The sequence below is a fragment of the Carassius gibelio genome, chromosome B17, assembly GCF_023724105.1.
Source record: "Carassius gibelio isolate Cgi1373 ecotype wild population from Czech Republic chromosome B17, carGib1.2-hapl.c, whole genome shotgun sequence".
In the NCBI taxonomy this organism is placed as follows: domain Eukaryota; kingdom Metazoa; phylum Chordata; class Actinopteri; order Cypriniformes; family Cyprinidae; genus Carassius; species Carassius gibelio.
In genome coordinates this window covers 18,287,740-18,306,762 of record NC_068412.1, presented here as the reverse complement: position 1 = coordinate 18,306,762, position 19,023 = coordinate 18,287,740, and the positions used below count along the sequence as shown (strand labels likewise).

At 37.4% G+C, this 19,023-nt stretch overlaps 1 protein-coding gene across 1 annotated transcript; it reads left to right on the top strand.

The window, feature by feature from the left end:
• The first annotated feature begins 2,029 nt into the window (after positions 1-2,029).
• On the top strand, positions 2,030-17,847 carry LOC127976272 (phosphatidylcholine:ceramide cholinephosphotransferase 1-like). Its single transcript, XM_052580577.1, has 6 exons — positions 2,030-2,258; positions 12,394-13,250; positions 13,817-13,934; positions 14,463-14,616; positions 14,867-15,033; positions 15,403-17,847. The coding sequence occupies exons 2-6, from the start codon at positions 12,622-12,624 to the stop codon at positions 15,580-15,582; spliced, it is 1,248 nt and encodes a 415-aa protein (XP_052436537.1). The 5' UTR covers positions 2,030-2,258; positions 12,394-12,621; the 3' UTR covers positions 15,583-17,847.
• The last annotated feature ends 1,176 nt before the right edge of the window (positions 17,848-19,023 follow it).

Below are 19,023 nucleotides of genomic sequence, written 5' to 3'. Positions count from 1 at the left end.
ATTCACAAAGAGTGGACTGCAGCTGGAGTCAGTGCTTCAAGAACCACTACTCACAGATGTATGCAAGACATGGGTTTCAGCTGTCACATTTCTTGTGTCAAGCCACTCTTGAACAACAGACAGCGTCAGAAGCATCTTACCTGGGCTAAAGACAAAAAGGACTGGACTGCTGCTGAGTGGTCCAAATGTATGTTCTCTGATGAAAGTAAATTACATATTACTAGAATATAGTAGTATGTAATTCAGCCAAGTATGGTGACCCATACTCAGAATTTGTGCTCTGCATTTAACCCATCCGAAATGCACACACACAGAGCAGTGAACACACACACACTGTGAGCACACACCCGGAGCAGTGGGCAGCCATTTATGCTGCGGCACCCGGGGAGCAGTTGGGGGTTCGATGCCTTGCTCAAGGGCACCTAAGTCGTGGTATTGAAGGTGGAGAGAGAGCTGTTCATGCACTACCCCCACCCACAATTCCATCCGGCCCAAGACTAGAACTCACAACCCTTCGATTGGGAGTCCAACCCTCTAACCATTAGGCCACGACTTCCCCTTCCCCTTAAATTTTGCATTTACTGTGGAAATCAGGGTCCCATAGTCTGGAGAAAGAGAGGAGAGGCACACAATCCACGTTGTTTGAGGTCCAGTGTAAAGTTTCCACAGACATTGATGGTTTGAGGTGCCATGTCATCTGCTGGTGTTGGTCCACTGTGTTTTCTGAGGTCTAAGGTCAACACAGCCGTATACCAGGACGTTTTAGAGCACTTCATGCTTACTGCTGCTGACCAACTTTATGGGGATGCAGATTTAATTTTCCAACAGGATTTAGCACCTCCACACAGTGCTAAAGCTTCCAGTACCTTAAGGACCATGGTATCCCTGTTCTTAATTGGCCATAGAAAATCAGTGGGGTATTGTGAAGAGGAAGATCCGATATGCCAGACCCAAGAATGCAGAAGAGCTGAAGGCCACTATCAGAGCAACCTGGGCTCTCATAACACCTGAGCAGTGCCACAGACTGATCGACTCCATGCCACGCCGCATTACTCCAGTAATTCAGGCAAAAGGAGCCCCAACTAAGTATTGAGTGCTGTACATGCTCATACTTTTCATGTTCATACTTTTCAGTTGGCCAAGATTTTTAAAAAAATCCCTTCTTTGTATTGGTCTTAATTAAAAAAAAATATTCAAATTTTTTGAGATACTGAATTTGGGATTTTCCTTAGTTGTCAGTTATAATCATCAAAATGAAAAGAAAAAAAAACATTTGAAATATATCAGTCTGTGTGTAATAAATGACTATAATATACAAGTTTCACTTTTTGAATGGAATTGGTGAAATAAATCAACTTTTTGATGATATTCTAATTATATGACCAGCACCTGTATATCTGAATACATTAGAAAAAATTAATCTACTAAAATGTAATCTTTCAGTGACGTAAAATTGGTACCAAAGTGACCAAAAAATCCATAAATTATTTCATGATATTATTATTTAAATGCTCAAACGTGTCTGTACTCTGTATGGTTTTGGGTGAAGTCCTAAATATCTATGTTAAGTATGTTTAATTACAGTCATAACAAAATAATATCCATTGAACTGCTTTGTTTATTTAGTAAGAAAACACATTAATTATAAGTAACAAGCACTAGCACACTTGGGCATTTTAGATGAACCTCTGAAATAGCACACTATACAAATTACTGTGGATAGTATTTGCCTAGGTGTTTTAACCACATTCTCAATATTCTTCATGTCATCATGGTCAAGTAGACCATTTTTATTTACGTTTAAATTAACCATATTATGTAAGCTATTCAATTTGAATGTGAAAAAAACAGTTATTATCCAGGTATCTGTTGAGCAACCAAACCCCTGTATGTAATTTAATATATTTATACACCGATAAATCCAGTGTTACATTCTGGTTGGACCTCGAAGAGGGGGCGGGCGTTGAGTACTACGTCACGGGCGGAGGGACAAGAAGGGATACCCCCTCCCACCCCTCTCGTCGTTTTTTTTTTTTTTTTAAATCCAGGAGCTGATATAAATCCGCCCACTGACGCACACGTTACCAGTTTGATATACGCGTCCAAAACCAACAACTCTACCACAAAACAGTTACACACTTCTGACGGGGATATTTTAAGCGACAGCAGGCTCGTCAGAAGAGGCGTGTTGGTTTGGCCTGGATCGGGATCGCGTCGGATACTAGCTACAAATCTTCTTTGGAGAAAATTACAACACGGTGAGTTGGACTCAACGGAGCTGTTGATCTCCACTTACCAGGGCCTCTCTAAGAACACGTTTCTTGTATTTTGACGTCCACTAGTCCTCTGTGGGTCTCTTCTAAACGCTCACTGTGGACTAGGGGAATTTATTTTCCACTAACGTCAGATTCGAGTGATCCTTTGCTGTGTAATCTCTTTAATCGCTTGCCTAATCATCAGCTCTGTCGTTTCTGAAGGTAAAGAGTCGACACGACACGACACACTGGGAGAAAAGGGCAGCTTTTTCCACGTATTAATGGAAAGCATTTGTCGTAATAGCGCGTGATTCACGATGACCGTTTTCTCGCGCCAGTTGACAAAACCGTGTCAATTTATCTCACTCCTAGCACTTAGTGACAGCCTGATGAGTCTAGTGCGAAAAAGTGGGTGATCTTTTTGTCAGAGGCTGCGTGGCCCACATGTTGCTTTCTGAGGTTGTTTATGTAGCATGTCCTATTTCAGATGTGTTGCTAAATATGCCACCGAGCGATTAAAGGCATCCAAAATTATCTTTGAGAAATTGTCAACAATTTGAAGTGGTCCCTTTAAAAATATTTATTTTTGTAATGTTCTGCGCATGCCTCGAGTCAAATGGTACTTTGGCGTCTCTAGTGCAGTTATCGCTGCCCACTTTAAAGACGTTTTATACCAAACACTAACTATTTTCGTGACATTGTGAAGTGTAATTGTGCAATAAAACGATAAAGACAGCACTCACTATTTGTCGATGGAACGCCATCTAGCAGCTGTTGCCATGGTTACCCCCTAAAGTAAATACGATTTCTGTTCGCGCGCGTGCACGTGTGCAGTGCTCGGACTGTTATTGTTCTGTTTACCAAAATTTTGTTGGAAAATTAGTAGCTGAAATGTATACAAAGATACCCCCCACCCCCCACCCCAGACACACACTCATTAACCTAGGTGGTTATAAGCCATTGTTTTAACGTTGTGCCAAACCTTTATGACTTTACATCTTCCTGTTTTTGTGGAATAAAAAAAGCAGATGTTAGAAACCCATTCACTTCTTTTTCATCTTTGTTCCATAAACTGAAAATGAACAGTTTATTTTTTCTTTTAATGAACGTCAAGAGCTTGTAACAGCAAAAAAAGACAAAGTATTTACTTTGAGATGAACTATTCCTTTATACTTCCAGGTCTGTTGAAACTGGCAGGCAAAATATTATTTGTACCCGACTTCCAGTGAATTTATTTATTTATTTATTTTGGCACTCTGAATCCAGAAACGGTTGAGTAGTAGGTCCTTATCACCCTCCCATGACTGTCTCTAGATATTTATTACTGAATGATTAAAATGGTTCCATTGGAGCTGCAAAACTATTGCTGTGTCTTCAAAGTTGACACTAAATTTACTCCCAGCAGTGAGGACCTTGACCTTGTACTCTGTTTTACATGGAGGATATCTGGAAGACAATATTGACCCATCAAAAGGCTATAAAACAACATAGCTGTGATAGGAGTGTTAAAACAGTTGGTGTTAAGCCAAAAGATTAAATTAATTGATTTCTCTGACGCATGGAGAGAACAACATCTGAACTCTGATGGTTTCTGTGTTGGCCACGATTCTGTAGTTTGAGACCCAAGATTACAGTTTGTTTCTGTTTAAAGAAGCACAAGAGTGCCTAAAATGTGTTTCGAATTACTGGAAAGGAGAGCAGGAAAGAGGGAGATCACAACACGCTTCCATTTCACCAACAGAATTGAGCTTGAAGGAAGATTAGACTATGATCTCTCTGGTGAGAAATGTTATTCTACATATTTAAGGTGGTTTTTTTTTTTTTTTATTCTTTTTTTTTTTAATAGATGTGATCTAAGATTAAAACCGTTGAGTCATGTGGTTTGCAATGAATGCAGGAGGATGTGGAGGCTTCACGATATGTCTGTTAAGTTTCTTTTTCACGCTCCACCCTTCTCTATCAATGTTTCTAGTAGTTTCTCTTTCTTTCTATCTCTCTGTTTTTCTTTTTTTACTCCAACACACATCCTCTTGTCCCTGTTTTTTTTCCTATTATACATTTTGTCCTACTTTAAAGTGACATGTCATATGGTCTAATTATAGGAAGAGGTCTGTATTTTTATCATTAATATCCCTGCGAGGTTAATATCAACATTCGTAATAGCAACAGACAAGCAGGACCTTGCATTCATGGAACATGGGATTTTGTTTTGTTTTTTTGTTTTTGAGCAGACACTATTATCATAAGTCATTAGCAGGTCCCCATTGTTGTGGAAGACCACAAGTGAAAGTAAATATGTGTGGGGAAAGTTTCAGTACTTTTCAGGTACGTTGGCTTGGCTCTGTCTTCTAGTCATCTGTTTGTTTCTCTTTTTCCGTTTGTTATAGACCCTTCCAGAGCATTGCAAACAAACGGCAACTATACCTTGCAATCGGATTTGTATGAATGTTAGTCAAGCTTCTGTTAGTGCGTTTAGATGGCAGGTGGTGTTTTGATTTGGTTTTAAGTGCAAGACTCTGGAGTATTCCAGCCATGTTTTTAACCCTCTAATGCACTGATTACACATCACATGCATAAAAATACATGATTACTCTTCTCAATGCATAATAAGGAAGTTAATATCCGAATTTAATCTTATTAACAACATGTGTAGACTAAAGGACCAGCACAGGGTGAATGAGTTTAATGAGGTAATGACAACTTTAAAGTATATGTTTTGGGAGACCTGATCAGCCCTCAAAGATCTTTTAATATCTGCCTTTGACTGAATAAATCACCCAAATGCCCTCAATACCCCTCGGTTTGTGGCTATGTGTTCTTGTATTTTGAATTACAAGGACCTTTTACTCTTTAAACACTAATGACAGCTTGGTTTCGGTGTGCCGGTGTTTATGAATGTGCCTGTTTTTTTGTGTTCAGTGGTTCAGTATGCTCTGGGCACAGAATGCAAAGTAAATGGTGTAAGCCAAAGCAAATGTTTACAAAAAAAAACTGTCAAAGGTTTACTCTATATTACCGTTACTGGTTGTATGTTTATTCAAATGAATTGTGTATTGCAAGTTAAATTAAGAGAAACCAAACGCAGGATGAAAAAGTGGAATAGAAAAAGAGAATAAGAAAGAGAAACTTGGAAATGTGTGGCAATGAATTTAAATTCAAGGAAGTGCTTTGTGGTTGAGTTTGTAAATTGTGAATGTGTGACCTGCGGGGAGAAAGTTGGCTTTCTGGGACGGTGTCTAAGTTCTGTAGAGGTCAGATAGTTTCAGCTTAAGGGAAGGTTATGAGAACATGCATACTAATAAGGTTAATTATAAAAAAAAAAAGAAAAAAAGTAAAGTGCAGAGGTAAAACGGGCAGAGGCGAGGTTGCATCGCAGGTGTTTGGAGGAGCTTGGTTGAAAGAGGACCTTGTCAAAGTCACACTGAAGGAGGAGTACATGTTTTGCATAACAACAGTTAAATTGTATTTCATTTCAAGGTTGGGGAAAAGAAAGTACTGTGTTTTGCTGATAAGAGTATCAGCTGCTACTTTTTATTATCCACATACAAAGGCCGGGTGTGGGAACCATAAAACCTTCAATAGACTTCTGCAACAAATAAAATAAAAAAAATTCTTTAAGGAGATATTTATGCGTAGTCTACAGATATTGCTGGTCAGGAGTAATTCATTCTTAAATAGATAGTCACCCAAATATTCATTGATATTTTATTATATTTTTATTCACCCTAATGACTTTTCAAACCTGTTCCAAACTGGCTTTTGACCAAACATATTTACTTTATATTAAAAAAAAAAGAGAGAGAGAGAGAAGGAATTTAAATTTTAATGATACTTTTGTAAATATATAGTTCTGCAATGTCACATGACATGCAGTAAACCATGAAAATATGCAATAATTATATTATTTTTTACATAAAAATGATTTTAAATTTTTGTGACTGACTTGATTTATTAGCTTTTCAACAACTGCCTGCAGTTCTCTTCGGAAACCCCATTCCATTCATTCCCAAACATCAGTTTGCTGTAGGTTATTCATTCTTCTATGGAAATATCTCTGTGTTTCATTTATAAATGTATTTTATATTTATCTGTCCATACAATAAGTCAGTGTTTTGTTGGACCCCATTGACAGTTGAAACAAAAATATTTCTTCCAAAATATTCTTCCACAGAAACTTATTCATACAGGTTTGGGATGTCTTGAGGGGGAGTAAATGATGAGGAAATATATATTTCTGGGTGATCTATCCATTTAACTGAAACCAAACTTTAAATAAATCACTTTCTCTCTCTGTATATATATAAATATATATAGAAAACAAAAATCCCACTGGCGTCAGCTGTTCAAGCTGCGTTGCTGTATCTGGTAGAGCAGCACTAAGGCCATGGGTTTGGTTCCAAGGGAACACGTATATTGTAAACCTATACTGTAAGTCGCATCGGATAAAAGTGTCTGCCTAATGCATAAATAAAATAAACTCAACAAAAATAGCATCTGTGGTGTATTGAGGCTTACAGTGCTATGTAAAGGTGCACGTCTGTGAGGAGGATGTAGGCTGTAGATGTAGAGCAGGGTGGCAAGGAGATCACCAAAACACTGTTGATGTCTTGGAAGTGCTGATGAATTAATCTGTGCTGTAAATATTTCTGTCAATATTTTTATCAAGCATGATCGCGTGTTTTCTGTGTGGCGGTCGGTCCGTGTGAATTGAAGGCTTTAAATTTTAAACTCGTGATTTCAAATTATGCTGCACTTTATGCATTTGCCCTCTGTCATATTTGTCATATTCACTCTATGCTGTATGTAAAATGAGGGTAACCATGGCTTTATTTAAGAAATTATTCCCAATACACACAAACATTGTCAAATGATTTCAAATTTCTTTAATATTATTTAATATTATTATAATTATTAATAATAATAATTTAAAAAATATATATCATCTTTTATATAGGCTATCGGCCCCCCTGCTTTCCAAAATATCCGCATCGGATGTCAACAAACACATATTGGTCGACCACTAGTAATGTCCTCATGCAGGGCAGGTAGAGCAAAAACGATTTATTTCATCTCTGAATCACAGAGACAGACACTGAAAACATCTCGTAAAGGAAAAATCCACACACACAGTTGGAGATTCTAGATAGTTTGCATTCCTCCTCTAAAGAAACTGCTGCTAGAGCTTGGGAAAATAGAGAAACTGAAGCTCTCAAGGACAGTCTCTCTTAGTGATTATGGTGGTTCCATTGGGCTTTACTGCGCTCTTTTGCAAAATTAGAAGAAAAGTTACAAACATGCAAAATTGCTTATGTCATCTGTTAAATCAGAATTTTAAAATGTTGTCATTTTGATTTTAGTTTTCAGATAACAAGTAAAAACATGAGAAAATTAATAACCCTATTGTGTAATTTTGGTTCAGACTGGTCCACTTCTGCAATTTTAGGTGTTGCGACCTTTTACTTACACAAACCTTAAGTAACTAACCTAACCGTTTTTGGGGAAGTTAAAAACTTTGAGTCATAAATGACTTAAATTATATAGTTCGAACTAAACCAAAGCCAAAAGTATGGTGCCACAAAGTTAAAACTATTGCAAATTTAAAATTCTGAAATGACAATGATTTCGAAATTATGGTTTCGAAATGGCTTTCACTGTAATGTGCGTGATGCATTTAACTGCCTGTTAAATGTAAAATATTAACCAGAGTGTCCAGCGAATTTAACTAGTGTGCTTTATCGGAGTAAAGGTAAGCTATTTATTCCTGCCCTGACTTTAAAGAGAACTGCGGCTTTACTTCCATACACACACAATGTGATAATTAGAAACTGAGGGAGAGAGTGCTTAGCTGTCCTATATTTGTATTGATCGGCGTGTGTGTGTGTGTGGTGTTGCATGAATAACTGCATTTAGTGAAGACATCAATGTGTGCTGTTTGGCCATACATTGGCCTTTATGTAATATTGGTCGTCATTTGTGTTAGTGGGTGTGTTTTTCATGAATGTTATGCATGTCATCTTTTAAACAAAAGTTTCACCAATGACACGCATGACTGTTTCCACCTTTCCATCAGTTGGACTGTCTGGTAAAGAATGGACCGTATTATTGACTTGAACTTCAATGGCCAGATGACTCTTCTATTCACATTGCTAGCTTGCAGTCATCTCTTTTCCTTTCGCTTGCATGCACATGTGTCTATGAGTTGTGTCCTTGTATATGGGTGTTCTGTAAATATTTGCCACCTTTTGTGAATAGGAACTGAGCCAGGTGTGTCAAGAGGATATGTTTGTTTTAAGATGTAAAATGAGAGGTAATCAAAACTCACAGAGAGCAGCTAATATAGCTCTTGCATATACAGCATTACATTTCATATCATACAATTAGTTTAATACAATCTTCATGCAGTTTGAGTCTTGCAAAAATGTTGTTTTTGGGTAAAAATGTTTATTTGGTCAGCACACTATTTAAGGTTTTGCAAATAATTATATTTTTCTGTCCCAGATTATTTAAAAGGACAGGAATGTTTAAATGCATTTAATAGCGATGCTCGATAATGACAAAAATCATGGTAATGATTATTTTGGTCAAATACTGTAACCATGATTATTTAGCATGATATTTAGGCGTTGGCTATGTGACCAAAACTTTATATGCATGATTTATTTAAAGAGAGTGATGTAGATCAAATGCTTTCTATAAATAAGGTTACCATGACATCTAAATTTTAGAGGCCAGCGAAATACCAATGTTGCCAATACTACAACAGAATACTAGGGTAAATAAAATGGTAAAAAAAAAAAAGTCCTCAAATTGATTGAAATTAATTAAACTGTCAGGAATAAAAAAGCAGAAGACAAATGGGAAATAAAAGATACAAATGAAACGCACTGCTTAGTCTTTAATGTAAGATTTCGATTTTATTTGTTTCCCGTGTGGTGTTGGCGCGTTGGATAAGGCACAGGCCTTTGGTGTGAGAGACCTGGGTTGGAATCCACCGTGAGACACCAGTGTGTCCCAAAGCAAGACACTTAACCCCTAGTTGCTCCAGGGGCGTGCGACCTCTGACATGTATAGCAATTGTAAGTCACATTGGATAAATGTCAGCTAAATGTATATGTTCTTATTAAAGCTACAAAAGTCGTTCAGTCAAGAGTAGCGAGTGATTTTGAAATCTAAATGGAAACTGTATTTTGATTAATTGCACAGCCCTACTTTTAAATATATTATGTTTTAAAGGATAATGGTAAGTATATTAGTTAAAATTGTGTCTTTTTAAAAGGTACTACAATTTGGGCTTGTCTGCCTCCCAGACTGTTAGCTTGACCTCATTCACCGTAGTATTCACTGAAACATTCGGAAGATGCCACAATCCTTCAAAGAGCAACTCAACGGCTCTGTGAGAAACTACGGTATGGTGAATGACATCAAAAATATCTGATGTCTGATAAAAGAAGACTGTCGGTTTATGCTGCTGAGAAATAAAAGCATTGTGTTTGTAAACAGTTTTATTTCTTTAGTATTGTGTTGCTGAGTTCATCGATCATGCTGATTTTTATTGTACTGACATCTGTGTATGCTGACGTCTGTGTTTATCCACATGGGAGTTCTCACACAACATCTGCTTGGTTTTTTTTTTTCTGTATCAAATGCTGTCCCTTTTTCATCGTCACACATCACACTTTCAGGAAGAAAGATTGTATCAGCAGTAGTGTTAAATGAGGATTTATTGAAAATCTTATTGAGTAAGTTAAGATGAAATTTGTGACCCTGGAGCTTGGAAAATGCTAACATTAGCCTGATAGCACTGAAAGCAAACGTCCCACCCTCCCTGCAATTGCCGTCTAAAGCCACGCCCCCGAACACATTTATGCTCACAGACTAGAATACCAGAGACCACATTAATACAATTGGCTCCATCAGCGGTTCCCAATTCCAGTCCATTTTCTGAAGTGAAGTAAACCCCTGCTCAGGGAGTAGGGAGCAACGAACACTGTGTAGAGATCAAGCTCAGACCGAGTGTTTTGATTGGACATACATTTCTTGTTCCTACACCTTCCACAGAATATATAAATAAATTTAAACCACTTAACTTAATGATTGCTATTGGGATGTGAAGAGACTTTCAACCAGTATAACCAAAATGTTTCTGAAGACAACCACCTATTGCACCTTTAAGTTACACTGGTATATTTGGTATAAATGTGACCCTTGTTTTCTAACTTCTGAATGTAAAAATAAAAAAAGGCCGGCCAAGATTCAGAAGCCATGGTTTGCAGCTTGACCTCTTGTTGTTTATCAGAATCATGTTGAATTTTAACCGCCTTGGTAAGTTAAAATTCAACTTTTACACTTTAAGAATGCAAAAAAGATCGGTCATGGAGCCGCTGTTGACTTCCATCAAAAATATTTGTATTTCTAATTAACACAATCTGTAACCAGATAACTTCTGACAAGAAATAAGGAATTGGAAACAGCAGCTGATGAATGTGAGATCATAAAAGCCCAAAATAAAACCGTTTTAGTGACGTTATAGGGTTGAGGCATGACCAAAAGAAAAATAGAGTAAACCAAAAATAAATATTGTGGGAAACTAAACTGCTTCTTACCCACGGGTCATTTCTCTAGGAGCAACACAGATCTGCTAAAAGGATGAAAGCTAATGGTTGGCTGGTCATCTGACACATGGCCTATGGTTATTTGGCATAATTTCCAAGTTGCTATTTACTTTGTTTCTTGAGCTTACTGGTTTTGCTTTGGGTGTGTGTAAGTGCAATTTCCCCCTTAAGCTGATTTTATAACCAAAGGTCTTCTAAACCTAGTGTTGAGTCAGTCTTTTAATCTCTCTCTCTCTCTCGGTCTAAGTTTGTTCTTTGTATTCTGCTGTGTGCTCAATTACAAATTCCTACAAGTTACAGCTTGGAAGGTAGAAGTCATAATCCACATTTCAGGACATTTAGGGTGTGTGTGTGGCGTAACTGTTACGTAACAAGTAATATTGTCCTTATGTCTATGCATCTCATGATTCGACATGCATAGCCTTTGACTTTTAAATAAAGTTTGTACAGCTCTACAGTGAACAATATGGGCCTAACAATATGTGAGAATATAACATCGCAGTGACCTCCCTCTGATGCTTCAGGAGGTATTTTTCCCATTCATGTTCCTTTCTGTACTTTTATGAACTTACATATTATGATTCATCCCTTGAATCATTACGAACTATTGACAAGTATTTTTTTTTAAAGTGTATGCATATATACAAAAGATAAAAAAGGAACATTAACACTTTAATTCAGCAAAGAAAACTAAACTTTGACAGTAAAGAAATGTTAAAGTTACAAAAGACTTCTATTTCTTCTCTTTTGAACTTTCTGTTCCTCAAAGAATCTCGAAAAAAGTAAATAAGAGTTTACACAATAATTTTAAGCAACACAAATGCGTTGATTTATTAATAAGAAATGTTTCTTGAGCATCAAATCAGCATATTGGAATGATTTCTAAAGGATCCTGTGACACTGGAGACTGGAGTAGTAACCGCTGAAAATGGTTGATTTTAAATTATATGAAAATATTTTAAATTAAGAATTTTTACACTTATATTTCTTAATGTATCAAATAACTGAAGCCTTACTGAAGCGATTTTTCAAAAAATATTTAATAATCTTACTGACTGTGTATAAGTATTTTAATAGTGTAAGAGAAGATTGCATCATTTTAAATTAAATTAAATTTAAATTAAATGTTCTTTCCATTTCATTTTAATGTTGTAATATTCATTTTAATTAAGTAACATGCACACTGACTTGCAGTAGTACTGACTTAAAAAGTTGATAAGAACGACTGTAGATTAAGATGGTGATTCAGACAAGTGTGGTTTGGGCATTTATTTATTTTTTAACCAGGACTGCTGAACTACAGTTGCTATGGTTATGAAACACTAACAAACAGAATGAATATGAACTATATATTCCTCTGACACACTCGCACAAAGTGCATGTTGTGTCCAGTTACTGTCGTTGGCCGATGCTGTCGAACAGGAAGTATGCTCATGACACACTAGAGCTGCTAGAGCAAATAATTATTTACTTTTTCTGTAATAACAAATCTCTGTTAGCTAACTTGTATGTACTTTTCTTTTCAGGGCCATACATTGGTGCACACTGACTCAGACAAGGGATTCAGACAAAAAAAAACCTTCAGAGTCAGATCAGCTTAATTTAACAACCGCAAGGACAGGAGGAGGGGTGAAAAATTGGACCTTTCAGCTACTCTCCTCTAATGTCCCAGAGACACTATGACTGCTGTCGGGGCACCAAACTGCTGAGTGAAACCCCTTGAAACAGCCCTCCGACTCAGTCTTACTAAAGATATGAAGGAGGTGAGGCTGTGGACAGCCAGTGACGTCTCTGATTGGCTGACCGACGAAGGCTTGCAGGAGTACACTGATGCATTCCAGGACGTGGATGGCCCTGCCCTCTTGAGATTGTCTGAGGAAGACTTTAAGGCTTCGCCTTTGTCCCTGGTCTCAGGGGACAGTGGTCGACATCTTTTGGAACGCATAAAGACTTTGCTCTTAACCAGCCACATGAAGGCACACAAGAACAACAACAACAACGAAAACGGTCACACTGTCATCACTCTTGCCAACGGCAGTGTGAGCAATGGCAAGATCCACAACGGCATTCCAAAGAATGGCTTGCATCCAGAGCCAGTTCGAATCTTGATCCCACAGCCGCCTGAGCAGGAGCGCACGCCGTATCCCACGGAGTGGTTCAAAACAGGTGTGGCCTTCCTTTACGCTCTGTTCTGCTTCCTTACCACAACAGTTGTGATCTCAGTGGTGCACGAACGTGTCCCACCCAAGGAAGAGTCTCCACCCCTGCCGGATAAATTCTTTGATCTGTTTGATCGTGTGGAGTGGGCGTTTTCCATCTGTGAGATCAATGGCATGCTGCTGGTGGGACTCTGGTTTATGCAGTGGCTTCTGCTTAAACACAGGTCAGTTCCTTAAACATTTTTTCAAGTGGTTTTGATCGATGAACTTTCCTAGTTTCTGTACAATAAAGGGAGAGTTTTCCCCCAAATTTTGTCATTTACACACCCTCATGTCGTTCCGAACCTGTACAAGTTTCTTTCTCATGTTGAGCATAAAAGAAGATATTTTGAAGAAGACTGGTGATCATACAGTTGTAGGTCCCCATTGACTTCCACAGTATTTCTTTCCTTATTATGAAAGTCAGTGGGGACCATCAAATGTTTGGTTCTTCAAACTAACTTATTTTGTGCTCAACATAAGAAAGAAACTTGTACAGTTTTGGAATGACATGAAGGTGGCAAGATTTTCATTTTTTGGGTGAACTATTCCTTTAAAAAAAGAATAGTATAACTATAATACTTTTAATAGTACACACAATCTATAACCCCTGAACAGCTGAATCACAACTTAAGTCATGTCCTGTCGTGACTCATAAACAGTCCAGAATGCTTTCTTCAGCATTGCGATCCATAAACATGACCTATCCTATGATCTGGCTATTTTTTGACTGATTCCTCTCTGTTCGCAGGTCTATAATCGGTCGTCGGTTCTTTTTTATTGTGGGAACTCTGTATTTGTACAGATGCATGACCATGTACGTCACGACATTACCTGTGCCAGGCATGCACTTCAAGTGCTCCCCAAAGGTAAGTGTTGAAGGAGGAGAATGCTTGTAGCATCACTGAAACTAGACCTTTATGCAAGTTAATGTTGGTCTAGAATGGGCATACCATCTGAAGTGGATAATGCTAAGTACAGGTGTAAATCGGGTCAAGTGCTCGAATCATATTTGGTGGTAAACAAAAACATGTGACATCAAAAAATCCTGCACTGTGCCATAGTTTCAGATATCATTCATGCTTCTAAATATGAACCTGCACATGCACAAGTGAGAGCTGCAGCAGAAATGATGTGACTAATGACCTATACTTCTGGTCTTCTATTAACACGAAGCTTGTAACACTTGGTGAAGCATATAAGAATGTGCACAACATCTATGTTTTGTAAATGGAGGATGGTTTTTTTTTTGGTCACTGGGTGGTTTCTGGTTTCATAGCATAAGAAAGCTTTAACCATACTCTAGAAAAGACAATAAAGGCAGAATATTTGTTTTTGATTAAACCGTTACTTTGAATCAAAGTTTGTAAATGCTCCTACGTTTGTGTGTGTTCCAGATCTTCGGTGACTGGGAGGCACAGTCACGGAGGGTAATGAAAATGATGGCTGGTGGTGGCCTGTCAATCACTGGCTCTCACTCTTTGTGTGGAGATTACTTGTACAGTGGACACACAGTGATGCTGACACTAACATACCTCTTTATTAAAGAGTGTGAGTACTCCTATTTATTAACAATCATGTAGAAATATGCTTTAAAAATGTGATTTTTAGCCTCTAAATGTTGTTGTGATTGGTTGATATTGCCATCTAGTGGAAATGATGGGCCATAACATAAATAAAAAAAAACATTCTACTAACACAAACATATTTAATACTAGTGATAAGGTGTGTTTTGGTATGTCTGCCTGCAATGTCAAACTTTTATACAGAATTTATTTTATTATTATTATTATTATAACAGATTCTCCACGGAGGTTCTGGTGGTATCCCTGGATCTGCTGGTGCCTGAGTGCCGTCGGGATCTTCTGCATCCTGTTGGCTCATGATCACTACACCATAGATGTGTTGTTGGCCTACTTCATAACCACACGCCTCTTCTGGTGGTACCACACAATGGCCAATCAGCAGGTACATTTGTAACTAAACTAGGAAATCTTTCCTTATTTACTGGATTAAAGCCTCTTGTGCTGATATAATAATGCATAGAAGATTTATAAAAAAATCATGCTTTAGCCATGTGTCTCAACTCTCAAATAAATAAATGAATACTTACTGTAGAATACATGGATGATCTTTTGATTGTATTGTATTCATCAAGCCAGTAGTTGGTTTCTGAGGATGTGCAGCTAGAACAAAATTTTGCTACAGCTGATGGATAACGGTCTTCATACAGTAACTTCTGCATTTGGGCCATTTCTGGGAAACTGGCATTCTTTTTTTTTTTTTTTTTTTTTTGTCTATGAAACTCATAATTTAATCTCTTCTGCTGTTCTATAGGCTCTAAAGGAAATTTCAACTGGCAACCTGTTCTCTCGTGTGTGGTGGTTTTATCCATTCCAGTACTTTGAGAGTAACGTACGTGGCATTGTGCCTCGAAACTACCAGCTGCCATTCCTGTTTCGAACAGTGACGTGCACCCGGGTTAAGTACAGTAAGCTGGACTCGCGGGAGTCATGACCCATGGCTTCTGATTGGCTGCAGCTCTGTGAGACTCTAAAAGAGAAACTACTCTTCCCATCAGGCCCTGCAAAACTGGTTGAGCAGTGTGACGCATATACACAGATCATTTTGTAGTATTTGAATCATTTCAGTGTCCCTAGCAGGTATGTATATGTAGAGCAGAGCATCTAACAACTGGATTTGATTTGCTGCTCTTTATACTAGTTAAAAACGGCCAGGCCTTGGTCCGATAAAGAACGAAGCCTTTTTGCGGTCTTCTCAATGAACTTGGTCTGGTGGAATATGTCATTTAAATTTCATTTACCTTCCAAAACTGTATTGAATAAACTGGAACCCTTATAGAACCAGATTTTCTTTTTAAAAAGCATCTTTTTGTAATAATTTAATTCTGGAGTAAGGCTTTTAAAAAATATTTTGCAGGTTTATTTTGCAAAAAAAAAAAGTGTCGTCCAAATAGAATATATTTTTTAGATTTGTACTTTCCTGAAAGCATGGGGGCCGTACAGCTTCAGTGTTTTCTAGTGCCTTTCTTCCATACACAGATACTGTATATATTTCAACGTACAGTACATATACAAGTAATATACACACATCAACACCTTGTAAATGCTTTAAACCTTTATATAGTTTGTTAACCCGCAATGTTGTCTGTCTGAATGTCTAAATGTTCTGTTTGGACCGTGATCATTAAGAGCGGCAGTATGTTTTTAAAGAAGCTTTCAATGTGGGACGTCAGGTCTGCCTTTCACATCAAAACAATCCTTTGAATCTAAACCTGAGCACACACACTACCTTGTGTTTAACATTTGATGATTATGTTCAATTTTTCATTACTGAAGATTTACTTTTTCTTTTCCGTATCATCCATTGATCTAGCCAACAGAATAAAGAAGAAATGTAGGAGGGACTAGTTTTGATGTTTTTCAATCAGGATCTAGTGTTGATTTGACAAAACACCGCTCAAACTTTGTCACGACTGAAGGGCTGTTCATACAGGACATGTTTTTGCTTTCAGTTGAATGAAACGAAACCTTTTAACTCCGCGATCGTGGTCTGAGATGTCTTAAGTTTACATAGCAAAACAACTAAAAGTGGTGCAGATGTGTGCCAGAATGCATTTTGTGTGACTGGCCTCAGCATGTGTTTGTTAACTCCTTTAATGCACCAAAGTTTTAATGAGTCTCTTATTGCAACATAGCTTTCATAAAGAATCCAAAGCTTTGAAAACCATCCTAATATTAAGGAAAGTCAGAAAAGATTTATTTTTACAGACTGAGTGTTTACAATTTTACATTGTGTGTGTAGACTGGATAATCTTTACATTTAAATAACATTGTTGTATACTGTGCAACATACCATTTTAATCTGTCAAAGTAAATTACCCTAATATGTGTAGCTTTTGATTCTGAAAGTATGGTAACTGAAGGTATTTGAGGGCTGCTTCTTTAATGTGAAGTGTGTCTGCTCAAAATGTGCTTCTGCTACCCAAAGGAATCAAGTCTCTTGCTAAATAGCCGGAAGTGTTATAAATGTTCTGGAGCAAGAACCAAATAGAAACTGGTGTTATTTGTGACCGGTAGACTGAATGACAGGACTGTAAAGCGACTGAATGAATTGCTAGTGTGAATGTACAATCAATGACTGTACACAGTTTAGAACTGGAAGAATAATCAGAAGCACTTTAAAATGATGCCCAGTCACACATTTCTCCAACACACTGTACTTCAGTGACCTGCACACTAATAAACCTGGAGGGCAAAACCCGTTTTATTATTCCCCCAGTAACAGCCTGATTGATGATGATGATGGTGGTGGTTTAATGCTTTGCCTCAAACTGACAGGGAAATCAGACCTGTGAATGTGCGACATGTACCAATATGCAGCCGAATCATTACATTTAGTGTGGATGTGGATAACTGCTATATGCCACAGAATTATGTTAATGTATTTTTTTTTTTTTCTGGAGACCATGGAAAAGTCATACATTTTATGTCATAGTCATAGATTTTAAATTTAAATTGAATTGTTGGTTTATTTAATCCATTTCATGCCGTCTGACTGACTTGAGAAGTGAACCGAGTGTTGGCTTATGACTGTAAATGCATGTTGTTTTTTCTTGTTGTTTTTTTTTTTTTTCTTTGCATTGTCAATCAAAAATCCAGCCTTGTCAAAGTAATTTGTATAATGTTAACCTGTGCTAAAAAACTCTTAATGAGACAATGAGGAGGGGGCAGGAATTGAATAAAAAAACTTAAGACTCTGTATTGTCTAAATTTCCTTTTATTTTTTTACCTATTACTGTATTCCAAGAATCAGTTAGATGACTGTTGTTCTTCATCAGCTCTTACTGTCTAACAATGACCTTTTTTAGATTTATATGGTTTAGGTCTAGTCATAGCAGCACTCATCCTGAGAGTATATTGAGTGAATGTTGACTATTGCACAATATCAAGTATAATGTTTTTGAAAAATTCATGAAGCAATCCATAGTCTGACACATTTAATGATTTATATTTTTATCATGTTTTTCACCTTGTTGTTTTGCTGATTTACTAACAGCTTGCACCAGCACAAACCCCTTTAGTCAATTAAAAAAAAAAAACTACTATCAGGATTTACTAAAGACGCCCAATGAAAACGTGTTAACCGTAATTTTAGCTCATAGCCCAAGTTGCTTGAAGTCCAGTGTTGAGTTTCCACAGTCTGTGATGATTTGGGGTGCAATGTCATCTGCTGGTGTTGGTCCATTGTGTTTTTTTGAAAACCAAAGTCACTGCACCGGTTTACCAAGACATTTTGGAGGAATTCATGTTTCCTTCTGCTGACCAGCTTTATGAAGATCCTGATTTCATTTTCCAGCAGGATTTGGCAACTGCCCAAAGCACCAAAAGTTGGTTAAATTACCATGGTGTTGGTGTCCTTGACTGGCCAGCAAACTCACCAGACCAGAACGTCATAGAGAATTGATGGTGTATTGTCAAGAGGAAGATGAGAAACAAGAGATGCAAATGAGCTGAAGGCCACTGTCAAAGAAACCTGGGCTTCCATAGCACCTCAGCAGTGCCACAAACTGATCACCTCCATGCCACGCCAAATTGTGGCAGTAATTAAAGCCAAAGGAGCCCCTACCAAGTATTGAGTTACATGTACAGTAAATGAACATACTTTCCAGAAGGCCAACAATTCACTAAAAATGTTTTTTTTTTATTGGTCTTATGAAATATTCTAATTTGTTGAGATAGTGAATTTGTGGGTTTTTGTTAAATGTAAGCCAAAATCATCACAATTAAAAAAATTTAAACTGCTTACAAACAAAATTATTACTTGTCACACAATTTCTAAAACCTGTCACTCAAACACCAGAACCAAACACTAAATCTGCAAAACCATACACAATTTTTTGGCCTTTTACTCCGTTTTCAATTTCGTTAAACACTT

What these genes read in the sequence shown, in the direction of transcription:
- LOC127976272 (XM_052580577.1), top strand. Translation starts at nt 12,622, where the DNA reads ATGAAGGAGGTGAGGCTGTGGACAGCCAGTGACGTCTCTGATTGGCTG. An exon ending in TGGCTTCTGCTTAAACACAG is followed by an intron (nt 13,251 to 13,816) that starts GTCAGTTCCTTA and finishes CTCTGTTCGCAG; the next exon opens with GTCTATAATCGGTCGTCGGT. An exon ending in ACTTCAAGTGCTCCCCAAAG is followed by an intron (nt 13,935 to 14,462) that starts GTAAGTGTTGAA and finishes TGTGTGTTCCAG; the next exon opens with ATCTTCGGTGACTGGGAGGC.